The sequence below is a fragment of the Armigeres subalbatus genome, chromosome 3 (genome assembly GCF_024139115.2).
Source record: "Armigeres subalbatus isolate Guangzhou_Male chromosome 3, GZ_Asu_2, whole genome shotgun sequence".
Taxonomy (NCBI): domain Eukaryota; kingdom Metazoa; phylum Arthropoda; class Insecta; order Diptera; family Culicidae; genus Armigeres; species Armigeres subalbatus.
The window spans coordinates 306645333-306665917 of NC_085141.1; the positions used below are offsets into that span (position 1 = coordinate 306645333).

At 40.6% G+C, this 20585-nt stretch overlaps 1 protein-coding gene across 3 annotated transcripts; it reads right to left on the reverse strand.

Annotated features, from left to right (window-relative positions):
• Nucleotides 1-150: 150 nt before the first annotated feature.
• On the reverse strand, nt 151-16849 carry LOC134225137 (bifunctional methylenetetrahydrofolate dehydrogenase/cyclohydrolase, mitochondrial). 3 transcript variants are annotated; one of them, XM_062704968.1, is made up of 5 exons: nt 16692-16845; nt 12220-12796; nt 1244-1418; nt 564-1182; nt 151-494 (listed from the first exon to the last, which is right to left on the reverse strand). In XM_062704968.1, exons 2-5 carry the CDS (start codon nt 12669-12671, stop codon nt 364-366), a joined length of 1377 nt encoding a protein of 458 aa, XP_062560952.1. In that variant the 5' UTR covers nt 12672-12796; nt 16692-16845; the 3' UTR covers nt 151-363. The 3 variants fall into 3 exon arrangements, with proteins under 3 accessions (XP_062560952.1, XP_062560953.1, XP_062560954.1); XM_062704969.1 differs by lacking the exon at nt 12220-12796 and having other exon boundaries at nt 16692-16849; XM_062704970.1 differs by lacking the exons at nt 12220-12796; nt 16692-16845 and adding an exon at nt 1479-1618.
• Nucleotides 16850-20585: the final 3736 nt, after the last annotated feature.

The window sequence follows — 20585 nt, forward strand, 5'->3', positions numbered from 1 at the left end:
GGTAAACATACCAACAGATGATTTTCCATTATTCTTCCAAGAAATTGATCTGGATGTGTAGGCCAGAGTAAACAGTGCCAGTGTCTTATATAGTGTATCAAGCAAAGGTTGTCATCACTATATCGCCATATTTCACCAGCACAAAGCAGCTTGAATAACATGAGGCTATATTTTCTAATAGATCATTCTCCTCTATACTTACGATAAATGCATCTTATAAATTTCTATGTATGTATTTTTTTACTACATGACCTAAGCAAAAATAAAAACTCCTTCAAATACTGCCTTATAAACACATTTAAATATAAGAATCTCGTCCTATGTTGTGTCTTATTACTATGCTCCCTCGTTGTCATGCCGTTTTTATTTTGTGTCGCTTCTCTTGCGCGCCAAATTCTTAGCCGCAATGAAAGTGTTCTTCATCAGCATGGCAACCGTCATCGGTCCGACACCTCCCGGCACCGGCGTAATGTGGCCCGCCACTTTACGTACCTCTAAAAAAGGGAAGAGACAAAAACCACCGTGAATTACCTGGTTCCCATTTCATTCCTTCTGTTACGTACCTTCGAAGTCCACATCTCCCACCAGCTTATTCTTGCCGGTTACGGGATCCTCTACCCGGGTAATTCCCACATCAATTATCGCCGCTCCTTCTTTCACCATGTCGGCCTTGATGAGCCCAGGTACGCCCGTAGCCGTGACGATAATGTCCGCCGTTCGACAGAACCGTGCCAGTTCCTCCGGGGGTGTAAACCTGTGACACATGGTGACGGTGGCGTCCATGGCGCAGGTATCGTTACGACCGTCCGCGTGCAGCAGCATGGCGATTGGCATACCCACATTCTTGGACCGTCCCACGACGACCGCATTTTTGCCGAACGTCTCGATCTGGGTTCGCTTGATTAGCTCTTGCACTCCGAGGGGGGTACATGGAATGAGGGTGTTCATATCGAGGCACAGCCGTCCGATGTTGCGCTCGTTGAATCCGTCTACGTCCTTATCGCAGGACACGGAGTTGCACACCTTGCGCTCGTTGATGTGGCCCGGCACGGGAAGCTGCACCAGAATGCCGTCGACTGACTCATCGCTGTTCAGCTCTTCGATGCGTTTGAGCAGATGCTCTTGAGTTATGTCCGCTCCATAACGTTCGGTTTTACTGGTTATGCCGACGTCTTTGGCTGCCTGAAAATATCGAAAACAGTTAAGGATATAGGAAACAAGTGGTTGGACAAATCCAACAGACCTTCATCTTGTTCGAAACGTAGGTGCTACTGGCAGGATCCTCTCCAATAAGGATGGCCGTCAGATGGGGTGCGCGGTGTCCTTGTTTCATCCATTCTTCAATTTGCTCCCGGAGTTCCATACGGATATCCGCAGCAATTTGCTTTCCATCGATTAGTTTGGCCATCTGATTCGAACTGAAAATTTGATAAAAATTTTATAATGAATAAAACCTTCTCGATCAATCACTGTCCAACCTCTGACTAGGGCTACGAAACAGAAGAAAAAACTAGCTCTACGATTGTGCTCCGATGAACTAAACTAAGCTGAGCTGGTCACATCTCCAGACAAAGAGGAGAGCCCTTGCTGAATGGTGTGCACATACAATTAGTATATAGGTATGTAATACTAAGGCAAATTGCTACCTCTATCAAGCCATAAATAGAACACATTCACCATGCACTTTGCACAGGCTGGAGCACATATTTCCTTCAGCACAAGTACGGCTGGTGTGGTTGTCTGATTTGCAAATATGATGCAATCTGTGGCATCTTTATTTCATTATCATCATTCACTATCACAGTAATTTTTCACACTTTCTCGGATCTCAGGCAATACAATAAACTGTTAGATGAAACGACAATATAAAATAATATGTAATATTTTTAAAATGTTATAGGGGAAACCGCCAAATGTTGAACGGCTAATTTTGTCGTTTATTGTTACACTTCCATAAGTAATTCACGTGCGTTCAACAATAGGCGACATTTGTACAACGATGTAATTTTTTTTAAAAATATTTATACAACGATGAAACGAAAGATAGAATACATTATGTATTGTCAAAACATGCATGCATAGTACGAATACTCGTTCTACATGCAAAATTATACGATATAATTTTCATAAAATTGCGACTAGGTAATGTCGCTTGAAATAAGGAATATCTACAGTTATAATATGCACATTGTGAGGATATCCGCTAAAAGCAGTTCTTACCCAAGAACAACATGCGGGTGGCGCCAGACCGTTGTGCGCCCTGAATGTTCTCACATTATACACAGTTTTGATACCATAAAACAATGGGGGTTGGATGTGTTTCTGTTACAAACGTCGCGTGGTAATTTTGATGTCGATATCAAATTGAAATCATGATTTGTATTCAAATTCGGATTTTCGTGATGGTTGATTATATCTTTTCATCATTTTATTATTTCATTTTGCTGTAGATTTCGAAACTGTATAAGACTATTAGTTTCCAATTTGCCTTTGCCCTTAACTACAGCAGAGATAGTTTTCGATATGAAGTCACAGTAAGATTTTTCTGCTATAGATTTTGATTTTTGAATCGTGAAACGACGTAAAAGATATCAACCTGAGATTTAAGACCAACAATATTAGTTATCGATTTGCACTCAAGCTCTCAAGGGATCCAAGTGTATCCAAGGTTATTTTCACTGGATCCTGCCAAAACTAGCGTAAACATAACTGAAAAAGCGTTGAAATATTTTTTTCGGATGTCCTAGGCCGTCTAATCTGTTCTGGAGTACAGATCCTCGAAAGTATCAGGAAACGTGTCTAGAAACAAAATGTCCTAAGCGAAATATGTGTCCAAAATTTCTATGTGATCATAAGACATACATTGATCGAGTTTTGAATAAACGCAAACTATTTAAGGGCCTTAAAACGTCCTGGACTTCAGAACATGCGATCTATCAATCAAGTCCTGAACGATGTATCCGTGCATCGCTGGACATCCCAACAGACCCTTTGAGCCGATATGATTTCACTCATTACTTTTACAAGCTAGTACAGGCCTGTTTGGTCCTCCGGAAAGCACTGAAGTTTAGAACATGCGATCTACCCGATCAACCAAGTCCTGAACGATGTATTCGTGCATCGCTGAACATCCCGACAAGTCTTCAGAGCCGATAGGATGTCACTAATTACTTTTACAAGACACTACAGACCTGATACTCGGTTCTTCAAATAGTTCTGGAGTTCAATATATGTGATCTACCCGATTACTGAACGATGTATTCATGCATTCAACATCCCAACAGATCCATTGAGCCTACAGGATTTCACTCATTACTTTTACAAGCTGGTACATGCCTGTTTGGTTCTTCACAATGCCCTGGAGCTCAGAACATTCGACTTACCCGATCAACCAAGTCCTGAATGATATATCCGTGCGTCACAAAACATCCCAGTAGTTCCATCGAGATAGTGGGATTTCACTGATGTCTTTTACAAGCTGTAGTGGACCCTCCATCAGTCGACGTTCTAGGACTCGATGTCGACTCATGGAAACAAATGATGCCATTCTAAAATATTATCTCGTTTACTCTGTTGCTCCTTTCCAACAATTTACCAAGGACTTCTGTTCAACATCTCGATATCGATTGTTTCACATCTCGAGGGTCGAGTGTACTCCAGACTCTTTTTGTTTCTTTAAAACGTCCTGAAGCTCAGATCATTTGATCAATCCAATGGTCCAACTTATAAATGATGTTAGATATGATATCCTAGTAGGTCCGTTGACCTTATATGACTTCAATCATCACTTGTCCTAGTCATTGCAGGCCTTTATGGTTGGCTTAATTATCTTGGTTATCGTATTCTTTGATGTAATCATCCAAGTCCGTAAACGCAGTGCCTCTATGCCCCAACAAAAGCCTTGATTGATCTGGTAGATACCTTGAGCTGAACTTTCAACATTTTGTATTCAAGAAAATTGGATTTACATGATCTGCCTGTGCTTATTGGACCGGATTGGGTATATGCCGACGATAAGAACATTGCATTGTGGGCCCTCCTTAGTCTTGCGGTAAGACACGCGGCTACAAAGCAAGGCCATCCCGGTGCCGGTCTAGGCAATTTTCGGATTGGAAATTGTCTCGACTTCCCTGGGCATAAAAGTATCATCGTGCTAGCCTCATGATATACGAATGCAAAAATGGTAACTTGGCTTAGAAACCTAGCAGTTAATAACTGTGGAAGTGCTTAATGAACACTAAGCTGCGATGCGGGATCCCAGAGTGAGGATGTAATGCCAATAAGAAGAAGAAGAACATTGTAAAAGCCTTTTGTTGATATTGTAAAAAATTTGGGCTGAACTTGAGAACGTTTTGGAGTACCTTGAACAACTCGTTTTCAAGAAAATTTTGTTTGCATGGTGCGCATATGCTTCTGGAATCAGGTTGTGTACATATCGATGTAGAGCAGCGGTTCTCAACCTGGGGTACATGTACCCCTGGGGGTACCTTCGCTAGCCCTAGGGGGTACCTCGGACAAAAATGCGTAATGGCGGACGTATTACAATTCCAATCAAAACTTATTGATAAAGTTTTGACAATTGTGTATTTTTAATTTCAAAAATTTATATTGTACATAATATGCAATGCGTTCAATAAATCCCAATTGAATCCTGCCTTCCACAATCAGTACAATGTCAAATCAATCAGCACGGAACGAAAGATCACACGAACAAAACGTCGAATGAACAATATGATTTTTTTTTCACTAAAGCTCTTTTGCTTTCTGTTCAGTAGCCAGAAGCTTTCCAAGAGGCTCAGAAGGCTCCTTTCAAGAGGTTCGGAAGCCTCTTTTCAAGAGGCTCAGAAACCTCCTTTCAAGAGGCTCAAAAACATCCTTTCAAGAGGCTCAAAAGCCTCCTTCCAAGAGGCTCAGAAGCCTCCTTTCAAGAGGCTCGGAAGCCTTCTTTCAGGAAGCTCAAAAACCTTCTTTTCTAGAGGCTCAAAAGCCTCCTTCTCTAGAGGCTCAAAAGCCTTCTTTCAAGAGGCTGGCAAGAGGCTCGGAAACCTCCTTTCAAGATCCTTTCAAGAGGCTCGGAAGCCTTCTTTCAAGATCCTTTCAAGAGGTTCGGAAGCGTTTTATCAAGAGGCTCAGAAACCTTTCAAGAGGCTCAGAAGCCTCCTTTCAAGAGACTCAAAAACATCCTTTCAAGAGGCTCAAAAGCCTCCTTACAAGAGGCTCAGCAGCCTCCTTTCAAGCAGCTCGGAAGCTCAAAAACCTTCTTTCAGGAAGCTCAAAAACCTTCTTTTCTAGAGGCTCAAAAGCCTCCTTCTCTAGAGGCTCAAAAGCCTTCTTTCAAGAGGCTGGCAAGAGGCTCAGAAACCTCCTTTCAAGAGGCTCAAAAACATCCTTTCAAGAGGCTCGGAAGCCTTCTTTCGAGAGGCTCGGAAGCCTCCTTTCAAGCAGCTCAAAGCCTTCTTTTCTAGAGGCTCAAAAGCCTCCTTCCATGAGGCTCGGAAGCCTCCTTTCAAGAGGCTCGGAAACCTTCTTTCAAGAAGTTCGGAAGCCTCTTTTCAAGAGGCCCAGAAACCTCCTTTCAAGAGACTCAAAAACATCATTTCAAGAGGCTCAAAAGCCTCCTTCCAACAGGCTCAGATGCCTCCTTTCAAGAGGTTCAGAAGCCTTCTTTCAAGAAGCTCAAAAACCTTCTTTTCTAGAGGCTCAAAAGCCTCCTTCTCTAGAGGCTTATTTTTTTAGAGGCTCGGAAGCCTCCTTCTCTAGAGGCTCAAAAGCCTTCTTTCAAGAGGCTGGCAAGAGGCTCAGAAACCTCCTTTCAAGAGGCTCAAAAACATCCTTTCAAGAGGCTCGGAAGCCTTCTTTCGAGAGGCTCGGAAGCCTCCTTTCAAGCAGCTCAAAGCCTTCTTTTCTAGAGGCTCAAAAGCCTCCTTTCATGAGGCTCGGAAGCCTCCTTTCAAGATCCTTTCAAGAGGCTCGGAAGCCTTCTTTCAAGAGGCTCGGAAACCTTCTTTCAAGAAGTTCGGAAGCCTCTTTTCAAGAGGCTCAGAAACCTCCTTTCAAGAGGCTCAGAAGCCTCCTTTCAAGAGGCTCAAAAACATCCTTTCAAGAGGCTCAAAAGCCTCCTTCCAACAGGCTCAGAAGCCTCCTTTCAAGAGGTTCGGAAGCCTTCTTTCAGGAAGCTCAAAAACCTTTTTTTCTAGAGGTTCAAAAGCCTCCTTCTCTAGAGGCTTGCAAGCCTTCTTTCAAGAGGCTGGCAAGAGGCTCGGAAACCTCCTTTCAAGATCCTTTCAAGAGGTTCGGAAGCCTCTTTTCAAGAGGCACAGAAACCTCCTTTCAAGAGGCTCAGAAGCCTCCTTTCAAGAGGCTCAAAAACATCCTTCCAAGAGGCTCAAAAGCCTCCTTCCAAGAGGCTCAGAAGCCTCCTTTCAAGAGGTTCGGAAGCCTTCTTTCAGGAAGCTCAAAAACCTTCTTTTCTAGAGGCTCAAAAGCCTCCTTCTCTAGAGGCTCAAAAGCTTTCCTTCAAGAGGCTGGCAAGAGGCTCGGAAACCTCCTTTCAAGATCCTTTCAAGAGGTTCGGAAGCCTCTTTTCAAGAGGCCCAGAAACCTCCTTTCAAGAGGCTCAGAAGCTTCCTTTCGAGAGGCTCAAAAGCCTCCTTCCAAGAGGCTCAGAAGCCTCCTTTCAAGAGGCTAGGTAGCCTTCTTTCAGGAAAATAGAAAACCTACTTTTCTAGAGGCTCGGAATCCTCCTTCTCTAGAGGCTCAAAAGCCTTCTTTCAAGAGGCTGGCAAGAGGCTCAGAAACCTCCTTTCAAGAGGCTCATAAACATCCTTTCAAGAGGCTCGGAAGCCTTCTTTCGAGAGGCTCGGAAGCCTCCTTTCAAGCAACTCAAAGCCTCCTTCTCTAGAGGCTCAAAAGCCTTCCTTCAAGAGGCTGGCAAGAGGCTCGGAAACCTCCTTTCAAGATCCTTTCAAGAGGTTCGGAAGCCTCTTTTCAAGAGGCTCAGAAACCTCCTTTCAAGAGGCTCAGAAGCCTCCTTTCAAGAGGCTCAAAAACATCCTTTCAAGAGGCTCAAAAGCCTCCTTCCAAGAGGCTCAGAAGCCTCCTTTCAAGAGGCTCGGAAGCCTTCTTTCAGGAAAATAGAAAACCTACTTTTCTAGAGGCTCGGAATCCTCTTTCTCTAGAGGCTCAAAAGCCTTCTTTCAAGAGGCTGGCAAGAGGCTCAGAAACCTCCTTTCAAGAGGCTCAAAAACATCCTTTCAAGAGGCTCGGAAGCCTTCTTTCGAGAGGCTCGGAAGCCTCCTTTCAAGCAGCTCAAAGCCTTCTTTTCTAGAGGCTCAAAAGCCTCCTTTCATGAGGCTCGGAAGCCTCCTTTCAAGATCCTTTCAAAACCTTCTTTCAAAAAGTTCGGAAACCTCTTTTAAAGAGGCTAAGAAACCTCCTTTCAAGAGGCTCAAAAGCCTCCTTCCAACAGGCTCAGAAGCCTCCTTTCAAGAGGTTCGGAAGCCTTCTTTCAGGAAGCTCAAAAACCTTCTTTTCTAGAGGCTCAAAAGCCTCCTTCTCTAGAGGCTCAAAAGCCTTCTTTCAAGAGGCTGGCAAGAGGCTCGGAAACCTCCTTTCAAGATCCTTTCAAGAGGTTCGGAAGCCTCTTTTCAAGAGGTTCGGAAACCTCCTTTCAAGAGGCCCAGAAACCTCCTTTCAAGAGGCTCAGAAGCCTCCTTTCAAGAGGCTCAAAAACATCCTTTCAAGAGGCTCAGAAGCCATCTTCCAAGAGGCTCAAAAGCCTCCTTCCAAGAGGCTCAAAAGCCTCCTTCCAAGAGGCTCAGAAGCCTCCTTTCAAGAGGCTCGGAAGCCTTCTTTCAAGAGGCTCGGAAGTCTTCTTTCAAAAGGCTTGGAAGCCTCCTTTCAAGCAGTTCAAAGCCTTCTTTTCTAGAGGCTCAAAAGCCTCTTTTCATGAGGCTCGGAAGCCTCCTTTCAAGATCCTTTCAAGAGGCTCGGAAGCCTCCTTTCAAGATCCATTCAACTGGCTTGGAAGCCTTCTTTCAAGAGACTTGTAAGCCGCCTTTCAAGAGACTCAGATGCCTCCTTCTTTCAAGAGGCTCAGAAGCCTTGTTTCAAGAGGCTCAGAAGCTCTGAAGCCTCTTTGTAAGATGCTCGAAAGGCTCCTTTCGTGAGGCTCTCAGGCCTCTTTTCAAGAGGTTCGGAAGCCTCCTTTCAAGAAGCTCGGAATTCGTTTTTCAGGAGGCTCAGAATTCTTTTTTCAAGAGGCTCAAGATGCAAAGGAAGCCTCCTTTCAATATGCAAAGGAAGCCTCCTTTTATGTGACTCGAAAATCGTCTTCAAGAGCCTCGGAAGCCTATCTACAAGAGGCTCAGAATCCTTTAATTAAGGCGCGGAAACCTACTTTAAAGGGATTCAAAAGCTGAAAGGAGCTTCCCTTCAAAGGGCTAGGAATTATTTTTTTCAAGAGGTTTCTAAGCCTACTTTTGAGAGGGGGTACCTAAATTAATGCAAAAATTCGAAGGGTACCTCTCAAGAAAAAGGTTGAGAACCGCTGATGTAGAGGACATTGCAAAAGCCTTGGTTGATCCGGTGGATAAATTGGGTTGAACTCGAGAACGTTTTGGAGCATCTTAAACATCTTGTTTCCAAGAAAATTATGTTTGCATGATGGTCATGTGCATATTGGACCGAATTGGGTTTCTGCCGACGATGAGAACATTGTAAAAGCCATGGTTGATGTGCTAGATAACTAGAGTTGAACTTGAGAACGTTTGGAATAATTTGAACATCTCGTATTCAATCAAATTAGGATTGCATGGTGCGCATATACTAATGGGTTGAGGACGCAGATTGGATTGGAGACCATCAATTGAGAGGGGATGAAGAGTTGAATCGAAGGTTGCCGAGATGTTGTTTAGGCCCAACCAACAACTGAGAATGTATTCATTATTAAATCAATCTTGTTACTGAGCCCACGTCTTTCTTTATAATTTCAAATCAATGCATGTTCAAACCACTGGATAGCAGAGATATTTCAGATTATTCAAGTGCAATTTTTTTAAGCGCTAGTATTTTTCACATGTTTGGAATATTGGCCTTTTTATGTTTTCTATGCTATGGCAGCTAATGCACGAAAACGGATTTCTGGATAAACTGATACGGTTGATCAAGGCGACGATGGATCGGGTGATGTGCGTAGTTCGAGTTTCAGGGGCATTCTCGAGTCCCTTCGAAACGCGTAGAGGGTTACGGCAACGTGATGGTCTTTCGTGTCTGCTATTCAACATCGCTTTGGAGGGAGTAATACGAAGGGCAGGGATTGACACGAGTGGTACGATTTTCACGAAGTCCGTCCAGTTATTTGGTTTCGCCGACGACATTGATATCATGGCACGTAACTTTGAGAGGATGGAGGAAGCCTACATCAGACTGAAAAGCGAAGCTAAACGGATTGGACTAGTCATCAACACGTCGAAGACGAAGTACATGATAGGAAGAGGCTCAAGAGAGGTCAATTTAAGCCACCCACCACGAGTTTCTATCGGTGGTGACGAAATCGAGGTGGTTGAAGAATTCGTGTACTTGGGCTCACTGGTGACCGCCGATAACGATACCAGCAGAGAAGAAGGCGAGGTGCACAGCGGGCAAGGTGGATCGATCAGGTGGAGGACGATTTGCGGACCCTCCGCAGACTGCGTGGTTGGCGAAATGCAGCCATGGACCGAGCTGAATGGAGAAGTCTTTTATGTGCAGCACAGGCCACTCCGGCCTTAGTCTGATAATAAATAAATGTTTCTCACATAAACCAGCACTTTTTTTTTAATTTTGCGTTCATTTGGAAGGCTCAATTGGCGTTACGGAACTGGACACTTTTGCTTTTTTTTTATATAATTTATTTTACAGATTTTACTTACAACTAAAATTAGTTTGGGTAATTGCGATGTAATCGCGGCTAACTCGAGATTATGGATTACAAATACACAATAAGAAAAGAAGGCTTTTATGGTTCCAAAATTATTGTTGAATGTTGTTGATTTATTTGATGATGGATTATGGCATTTATCTGTAACGGGAGGCAACGAAAAGAAGTTTACATTTTGATGGGAAATGCGACGGACAGGGAACACACAAAGAATCAATATAACATCAATATTTATCGAGCAGAGACAAGGGTCATGTACCTACTCTAAATCAAGGTAATTGTTTTGAGCTTTTAGTGAAAAGTCTTCACTTGCCATAAGACGAGTTCAGTTCATAATAAGCACATCATCGACCAGCATACGATATTCAGTCTCTTGAGGTCGATTTCACACTGCCACTGAAAGTCGATAAATCGCCTCCACCTTAACCCTTTCAGGCGCACAGGGTCATAGATGACCCCAACAGGAAAATGAATGTATAAAATCACACGATGGATAAAAGTGAACACTGACTTCAGAAAAATTGCTTGAAATTGACTTCCCTATTAGGGAAAAATATCGAGCATGGATAATCAATGCCTTACGAAGATCTAGAACGTCATGAACACGGTGAGGTTAGGAAATAGAATATGTTAGGTATAGGTATAATGGCAGCGGATTTTACACTGTTTCAATAAGGGGCGATTCTAATATGACGTCTACTACTTTTTGAGCTATCAGACCCCCCTCCCCCCTCTGTCACGCTTTTTTGTATACCTTGCAAATGTACTGTCACAAAATCTTAGACCCCCTCCCCCCTAAAACCTGTAACGACATTCTTGAACGACGCATAATTTTTCAATTAAACTTATCCGAAGAATTGCCGTGATATACGTGATACGTGATAATTATTTTTACATATGTCATATCTACAAGAAAAGCAACAAGCTGGGGTGTGAAAATTTTCAGCGATCAGCAACCCGAATCCCACACTACTTGTTTCACGACATTGAGCTGAGCTTGAGCTTGATTGACCGTCCGTGGCTGAAATGAAACTCCATTATGACCAGATCACCTCTTCTTACACAGAGAACCAACAGATGTTTACTTGGGACTAGAACTCATCTTCAATGTACAAGTACTGGCGATCTCATTTGTTAGGTCGCACTGGCGCTTGCCACATCAGAATGCAAATCAATGTAGGGGAAGGGGAATAATAATTCGATCACTCGCCTACTGCAAGCCAAATATACCTCTGCAGTTGCCACGAGTTCATGCGGAATTTATTCGAGAATTTTTATGGATTTAAGTTCGAGAAGTTAATGAGAAGTTCGTTTTGGTTAACGAGTTGCCAATGTAATAGGAAAGCAAGCGATGAATTTTCTGTTTTTTGTTTTTAATTTGTTGTAGGAAACGTGGTTTTTGCTCATTTTAAATTCTAGCAGTTACTGGTAGTATAGTCAAGAGAACAGTATAGGTGATAATGAAATGGAAACAGCATGAAAGTCTATTTCCAGTTCTAGTGATTGGTAGAACATGAAAAATATAAAGAAAACTGCAAACTAGAAAAATAAAAAGAGCTTGGGATTGAACCCACGACCTCCTGCGTATGAGGCAGAAGCGGTAGCCATAGACCGTTTCACTTACTCGTTTATCGATATTGTTCTTAAAACTATTGCTAGAAACATTTGAATTTTGTAACGGTAAACATAAAGTCTGAACGTGTGCTACAAGAATATATTCTGGAATCCCAACAAAACACCACAACGTTCAAAATTACTCACTTACTTATTATCTTTTGAATTGTAAAATATTTAAGCTGTATGAGCTCGAATTAGATCTTTCAAAAAATATATCTATTTGCAATTCTATAAGAATAAACCAGCAATTTATTAAGTTAGTATGTTAGAATTGAAAAAAAAATGAGTTCAATTTCCAGAAATTAAATGTGTTCTTCATAAAGAAAAAGCAGAAAGTAATAGACAAAATTCCATGGCAATTTATGATTATCAACGGAAAATTCCCAATTTTTTGTAGTGTTGCTTTTGCTGCCATGGAAAATAGACAATAGAATTAAGCATGCTAATAGATTTAAATGTGCATTATAGAAGTAAGAGAAAACAAAAGTGTAAAGTGAATTTTTTAAATAAAAACCCAAGAACACAACAAGCATTACCATGAACTTCGCATAATTTCCTAAAAAAAATAACTTTGACGATTGCTCCAAAAATGATGTTTTTTTTTCAAAAACCGTTAACCAAATAACACAAACACACAACACAAATTGCTCTTTAACTAGGGAGGCTAGTCACACTTCGCTCACCTGTCCTTGGTGTCGGTATGATAGTGCCTGTCAAGCGATAAAATGTGTCCTCCATTCTGATCGATGGCCAAACTTCCGTTGGTGGTCTTCTTCGTGTGCACCATATTGCCTCTCCGATGCGGTAACCCACCGACTAAGCTATCAAACTTGCAACAATTTTTTCTCGCAATTCTCCCGCCACTTAACAACAGTCCCTTGCTCCAGCTGGTATCACGGATCACTTTAAAACTAACACTTCCGTTCGGTTGCGCTTCTCGTGCTGTACTGAATCCTTCACTCGCAGGATGTTCCAATTTAGCTTCGAACCGTCGAGGCTGTTGATGGCGCTGGTGCTGCACTGTGACGCTCGTCGTTATTATTGTTTTCGCTGCCGTAGTAGCACCAGCACCGGTCATTGTCGTCACCAGCAGTAGGGCCTTTTCGAGGAACATGGCGCTCACACTGACCGCCATCCCTCCTCCGCTAATCGGAACGATCGGAAATGCGTACAAAGAGCTCGGCAGTTTTTGGCTCGTGTTTGGCACTGGCACCACGAGTTTTGTGGCGGAATCGGTTCAATCCGGTTAGCCTAATCTCGCTGGGAAACAATTTCAGAACTTGAGTGTACGTACATATCACAGGCAATCGGATTTAGTAATGATTTTGTATCGATGCGATTCAGGTACGTCGTTATTTTGCAGATGTTTTGAATATGATCAACATTATGGGCGTGATTGATGAAAGCGGTAGTTGAATAGATGAGAAAGGCTTCCAATAGTTCGAGTAGTGATTTTGTTCGAATGGAAAGTTTTTTTGTATATTTCCTCACAGGTAGGTTATTGAAGATGTAATGGAAAATTCCTAACTTTTCTGAAAGGATTGTCTGTCCGTTTTTAATATATCAAAGTGAAAAGCATAACCAGTAGCGCCTTCTGCATCTGCAATCTGCATCCAAACGTTGGGAATTTATTGCATAAATATTTAACTTCGTTCAACCAATCAATTGGAACCTTTTTTTTTGCTTTATTAAGGTGTTTATTAATTTATAATTAAGTACAACATTGCAAAATATATGCCGAGTTATGGTATGCCATTCGAGAAAAATTAAAATTCATCAAACCTTATTACCAAACACTGTCTAATCACTAATGCTTTCTCTACATGTCTACATCGATAAAAGTCACTCCAGTCGAATATCCTTTAGATTTGTGAGTTCGAATTAAATTCATAACTCTTGAAAAAGCTCACTAGAAAAAATTGAATTCTCGTTAATATGAAGCATCAGGGGGGGAGAGGGAATTCCTTAACAAAGCAAGACCATGCGGAAGGTGGCTTGGTTCGATTCCCGGTCCGATCTAGGAAATTTTCGGGATGGAAATCATTGTAGTAGCGAAATGTATCACGATTGTATTAGCTTCGTGACATACGTATGCAAAAATGGTAACTCGGCTTAGAAACTTCGCAGCTAACAACTGAGGAAGCGCTTAATGAACACTAAGCTGCGAGGCGGTAATGTCCCAGTGGGAAATGTAATGCCAATAAGAAGAAGATGAAGCATCATTGTACTTAAAATGATCTTTTCAAAAGGCTTACATCGATGAGAATAGATAGTATTTATTTTCATTGGGCTTACATGTTGGAGAAAGTAAAGTGATTGCGCAATAACTGGAAGATTTTGATATTTTAACCGCTAAAACGACCAAAAGTATATTAAGCTGAGTTATCAAAATCAGCTATTTCTCATCGTTCTGGAAGTCAGCAGAAGTCATCCCAATCTGGAAGCCTGGAAAGGATGCTTCCATTCCCAAAAAATATCGTCTCGTTACCCCTCTCTCAGAGTTGTCAAAGTTGTTGATCGCGACAATATATTGCACGAGGAACAGTGGCTTTCAACGTGGTTGAACAACCGTACACCAACTGATCCGAGTTACCAACGTCCTCAGACGGAACAAGTTTGGTTTAAAAGCCTCTGCCATGACCTTACTCGATGTCGAGAAGGCGTTCGCCAATGTTTGGCATGATGGCCTGGTGTACAAACTACAACGCCACAATCTTCCTAGCTTCCTGGTGTAAAAAACATCAACAACTATCTGTCGGCGAGGACATTCCAGGGCAGATTCCTCGGTATCCTCGCTGTTCAACCTGTTCTGCTGTCTTCCCAAACATGTTCCGCCTGAGGATTGTAAAATCACCCTCAATGACACGACAGTGGAATGGGCCAATGAGGCCAATTACCTTCGCTTGACCCTCGACAGCGACCGTTGGTTGGCTTCCGATCAACCTACGATTAGGGCGCTTGTTCCAACTTTGGTTATCAAATTATTATTGTAAACGCTAGTATACATTGGCCATTAAAATCAATGACCAACCACTTTAAATACGAAAACAGCAAATAGCAAAAATCTGTAAATAAATTAATTCAAGTAAAAAAAGGAACCAGGTGGCGATAGTGAGCAAACGTCAAACTCGAACAAAACCGATTAGTGCACGGCGCGTCGGTCGGCCAATTAGCCAACTAATGATTATTTTAATTGATCGATAAATCGGTAAACGATGGAATAATCTCGAGTGGTATGTCTGTTTCTCTGTGATATAAGATAAAAAGTAAGCTTCCGTCCTTGATGATTTTATGGACAATATCTTAGCATAAGCCGACATGACACATAAATGCTCGAATTAGTGTAAACTGTTCTAGCATTCAAAATATATTTCACATTCACTGACTCGCACAATTTTAGTTTAAAAAAAATCAGAATCTTCAAACAGTTACACATAAATATTTTTTGAAAAATTATTCTTCTAGCTACTAAATATAATTACTACGTCCGATTGTTAGTGATAGCATGATTGTTCTTACGAAATTGAATCTGAATCAATTTTCCAGTAGAAGTGAATGGGGTTGCTTATCAATTTAAGCCTGTCCTACCTTCTTTCAAAACGTCTTAAAACAGCTATGAACTGGTTTTTTTTTCAGTTTAATTCAGTTGATAACATAAAAGTTCAAATCCGCATGTGAATTGTGAAAATTTTTAGTTTACTTTTGCAATGTTTTGTCTTAAAGGTCTACTTGGGTGCACATGCAAGTGGAGGATCTCTGCTGGGGATTGTGGAAAAAAACAAAAATGTAGGATTGTTATCAAACGACGGTGTTTCATAAGCAGTTTGCTGTGCGGTTGCAAATTTATATAATTGTGCAGTAAATTCGCCCTTTTTAATGTTCTGAATGCTGATGTGAATCCTGACTCTTCATACTGATTTTGAAAATTTATCTTTCTGACTCGATAGTCCTATTTCATTTGAATTTTTTGGCCTAATTATGCTTCAACAAACTTCAATTGGCCATCATTTATGCATCATGTTGTAGTGCATGTTAGGTTTTATCACCAACATCGGTTTGACACTTGTAGTAGATACCAGTAATTTGGCTGCCAAGTCTAAGTAACCTAGATGTTAATCACGCGAACAAGAACGACATTAACAATCTTTTACTTGTGAATCAACTGTTCATTCTGTTCTCCTAGCGTATGGGGTATGTTGTTGCTCCGAGTTTCTTCCATTCTAAATAAACGTCGAAGGATTGGCTTATAGTCAAATTAATGCTTTAGGTCGACATCAATTTTACCGAGTCTTCTCGGTTTCTTCGGAGTCTCCTTCAGTTTTCCTGGTTGTGGCGTACCGGAATTGTATATAATGAACAAGAATAGTACTTTTCCGTTCAGTTGCAGGTCTGTAATCTGACAAATTTCTGCTACTGCCTCTTCGATGGCCAGTTGAAATATGAACTCATTTCATTCCTATTCTAGACACTCGTATAGATACGCATTGTTGGCGTCGTCTTATATTGTTTTTAATGAATTAAAATTCGGTCCTTTGATGTAAACTGATCAGTCACCGATCCACTACATATTATTTGTATTTTTTACGTCAGCTCACATCATCTATGTAACTGGAAGACTTTCAATGTCAATCGATCAACAACTTGCGGTATTTGTTCACTGATTATTTATTTGCATCGAACTTTTTCCACGATTCAATCAGTCGCCATACGCATATTTTCATGTTGCTTTCTTCACTGTTCGTCATCAGACGATATATAGCACAAGAAACACGAGAATAATAAATTTGTTTTCATCTTATTATCAAAATAACAACATTGAAACTCGAACGAGCATACGGTATGGTCCAAGCACGTGCTTTTGTGGAGATTAGCATTTCGTTTGCTTTCCATTCACGTTAGTTGCCAGGGTGATGAAAGTCGAAGGGATTCGATTATTGCATTCTGATTAGCACAACACAAACCAAACAAACATCAACAACATCGTTCTATCACTAACAGGGCTTATCAATATGAATTGGAAACAATTGAATTTGATTCGTCACAGCTTTTGGTACGAGAAACTATCGTCACAAGTTAACTCACAACAATATTTGGCTTAAAAGCTACCTTACAGCTAGTTGTGCTATTTTAGCTCATAGCTGTATTCAATACTGACCTTTAAGTTTGAGCTTCCTCGAAGATCAGAGACAAATATTACAATTAATTTACCTAAAAAATGTGAATATTCAAATGATGCAATATTCGACCTACACGTTGTCCCTCTTATACTTCTGATAGCCACTGGATGGTTGATAGATGTACATCCAGTGGTCTATTAATCAAATACCTTTCTGCAAAGGAATGCATATCTGTTTCATGCGTTTCATGGAAATAAACCACACGATGATATTAGAACGTCAAAGTGAGATAAAACACATACAGACGCAACGGCGAATGCGCAGGGAACAGCCCTGGCTGTACCGTACTGTGGAGGGCTTTTGAACACAAAGGAAAAATAGATTAAAGTAAAATTTTGTATTGCCTTGCCTGGTTGTTCTGTAATATTAAATAGTTATATCAAGCTTATATTTCCACTCCTTTTTCTTTCGTGACTCTATGCTTTTAGAAGAACTCAACTCGCACTGTTCTTTTATGGTTTTCGTTTGCTGGTTTAAATACTAGGGTAAAATGGCCAATAGTGAACCCCCTAGCAGTGTTGTAAAATGTCATTTGCATTCGTTTGTATAATTTTCCCAGAACTTGTTTCAGAAGGTAGCTATCAATTCATGTTGTATGACGAACTTATAGCGGTTAAATGGGCCTACAACTTTGTCTAACGGGACTTTGCTGTAAATATGTAATCTGGGGCGTGGGAGGCAAAATGTCATTCAAATGACATTATGTCAAATGACACGTGACATTTTGGAGAGTTTTCACTCTCCAGCCTTTGATGTTATACTTAGAGCAATGTACCCTTGGACAAAAATATAACCCTACTCAAGCGTACATTCAAAATTATGGAAGAAATTTTGCTTCTAAAGAAAGTTATGAGCAAATTAGTCAAATGACATGCAGATGACATTTTACAAGCCTGCCCCCTAGTAGCGGAATTTTGCTCTTCCTGTCATTAGGCTTAGAAATTTTCAACATATTAACTCTGTTTGATATCTAATAACAAACTTTGCATCCTCTCTTTACGATACATACATAAAACACCCAAATACACGACGTTATTCGTTGAAATTAACATTTTAAAGTCTAACTGAATTCGCCCTATAGTAGACCCCCTGGGGGTCCATAATAGGAAATTGCTTCCCTATAGTCGACACTTCATTTGATTTTCATGTCCCGTTTTGGGACGTTCTTCTTCCCTATTATGAACTATTATGGGAAAATTATAAGCAGAGTTTTGGAAGCATTCGGTGAAATTTTCCAATTTTGCAAGTTAGTGGAGAAAATATCCAAACTTTTTTGCAATCTACTACAAATGACACAAAGGCTTCGCCCTTTGACTGAAAGGCCCGTGTCATCTGCAAACAAAGATTTTTGACACCCTGGTGGTAAATCAAGTAAGTCAGAAGTAAAAATGTTATACAATATGGTATGCTGTATGCTGCCTTGGGGAACACCAGCTCTTACAGGTAACCTATCAGATTTCGAATTCTGATAGTTTACCTGCAGTGAGCGATCTGATAAATAATTTTGGATCAGTTTAATGATGTACAGAGGAAAATTAAAATTCATCAATTTTACAATCAAACCTTCATGCCAAACACTGTCAAATGCTTTCTCTATATCAAGAAGAGCAACTCCAGTCGAATATCCTTCAGATTTGTTGAGCCGAATTAAGTTCGTAACTCTTAATAACTGATGAGTGGTTGAATGCCCATGGCGAAAACCAAATTGCTCATCAGTAATGTGACCAGACGTCCCGCGTTTCGCGGGACAGTCCCGCATTTTCACTATTTGTCCCGCGCTGAAAAGCGTCCCGCGAAACGTCCCGCATTTAACATATTTCTAGATAATGTCCCGCGAAATAGATAATTAACTATTTCTCAGTATTTTCAAGGAAATAATAGATTTTCTAAATATACGATTTTGACTGAAGCAAACGTTTTGTACGGCAATCATATGGATCATATAAATCAAGATTAAAACGTGCATCTGTGATTTAGACAAAATTATCTCTATAGTTTGTTTTACTCAAGCCTTATACCAGTGTTGGAAAGACTCAAATTCTCAAATCTCATCCATGATTCAAATCAAGCGCGAGTCAAACCTCACCCGGTTCATGGTCCAGAGAATCGTTCATGTTCGACTCACAATTTGCATCATTGCATGATTTCCACGTGTTCTTTTTCGATGTGTTCATCAAATTAACTTTCTTTGCTTAAACCAATGGATAGTAAATCTAGTATTAATAAAATAAATAAAATACTCTTCGATTGGGTTTTGACGTTTTTTGGAGCGAAATCATTTTTCGGCAAATGAGCGAAACGATGCGATTTTGTGTGCAAAAATTCAAGCGCAATGCTCTGCCTACAGATCGCAAGCGAGTTAACTCGCGCATGAGGCTTTGATGTTTGAGATTTGAACATGATTCCACCAACACTGGACTTATACCATAGATATAATTATCTTCCATTTGTGTGGATTGTTTTTGTTTAAGGTGGTTATACAACAAAGCCAAGAATCGGCCATCTTGGCAACCACGTGCTTTTTCTAGTGATTTTTCAAGAGCACGAAATGAGAGAACAACAACGCCCACGGGGATAAAACATTCGTAGATCGTTTGCTTACTTATGCTTAATAATCGACTTTAATTTCAGCATTATACGAAAATTATTACACTAGATTTGAACTTTTGACCATAGGGGTAGAGAACCGTGTGGTGAATTCAAAATTCACCACATGGCTTGATTGTATAATCACCTTAAAGAAAAAACAACTTACGAAAATGTTGCTATGACAGCAGTGCTAAACTTTGTTCTAAAGGGGGTATCAATAGATTACGTACTGACACGACGAAGACCGTTCATAGCTAACAAAACTGGAACCACAAAAAATCTCAATATTGATTGTTGCTTATACCCTGGGAATCTTTTAAGAAGATTTTGCTTCCATGTATTTCTTGCTGCGTGATTGCTTGGATTTCGACACGGAACGTCCAAAATCCCACTCCATTTAAATTTCATGCGGACCAAAATCTTGCGGAAAATTTCCCCCAGTTGGAATACCGACCTTCAAAGGGGTTGATATTGGATTTCAATAGTAATAGATCCAACAGTTGCGTCGAATAACTTGATGCTAAAAAGTGCTTTATAAAATGAATATTGTGTTCATGGTAGCCTCACATTTCGGGAAAATTTTGATATACGTACGGGATTTTTGATATTCTGAGCTGAAATCTATTTAATCTCACCCGTTTGGTGTGAAACTCAATGACACCTACATTGCGCTGTACATTCAACGTTTGAAGAAAGCTTTGACTTCTACAATTTATCGTTTATCGAACAGTTAGCAAACTAAACCTAGGTTTATTCATAAGTTCTGAGTGCATTTCTAAAACATATTGAACTATGAACTTTTTTATGTCCCGCGCTCACACAAAATTTATCTGGTCACATTACTCATCAGCAAAAATAGAATTGTCATTAATATGAACCATCATTCTATTTAAAATAATCTTTTCAAACAGTTTGCTCATTGAAGAAAGCAAACTGATTGTGCGATAACTAGAGGCCTCAGCTGGATTTTTGTCCGGCTTCAAAATTGGAACAACTTTGGCGTTTTTCCATTTATCTGGAAAGTATGCCAATTGAAAACATTTGTTAAATTATTTAACCAAAAAGGATAAAGAGCTCTCAGGAAGTATTTTGATAAGTATGTAGAAAATACCATCATCACCCGGGGCTTTCATATTTTCAAATTTTCTAGTAATAGATCTCACTTCATCCAAATTAGTTCCCAACGAAGGGTCGAAAACATTCTCTTGATTGAGAATGTCTTCGAAGCTTCGTGTAACCTGATTCTCAACTGGACTAGTGAGACCTAGACTAAAATTATCGGC

Bases quoted from the DNA above. Each gene is read 5' to 3' on its own strand.
- LOC134225137 (XM_062704968.1), bottom strand. From the start codon at position 12,671: ATGGCGGTCAGTGTGAGCGCCATGTTCCTCGAAAAGGCCCTACTGCTG. The intron at 1,419-12,219 runs GTGAGCGAAGTG...TCAAATTTTCAG, and splicing joins CATACCGACACCAAGGACAG to TTCGAATCAGATGGCCAAAC. The intron at 495-563 runs GTACGTAACAGA...TCCCTTTTTTAG, and splicing joins GGGAGATGTGGACTTCGAAG to AGGTACGTAAAGTGGCGGGC.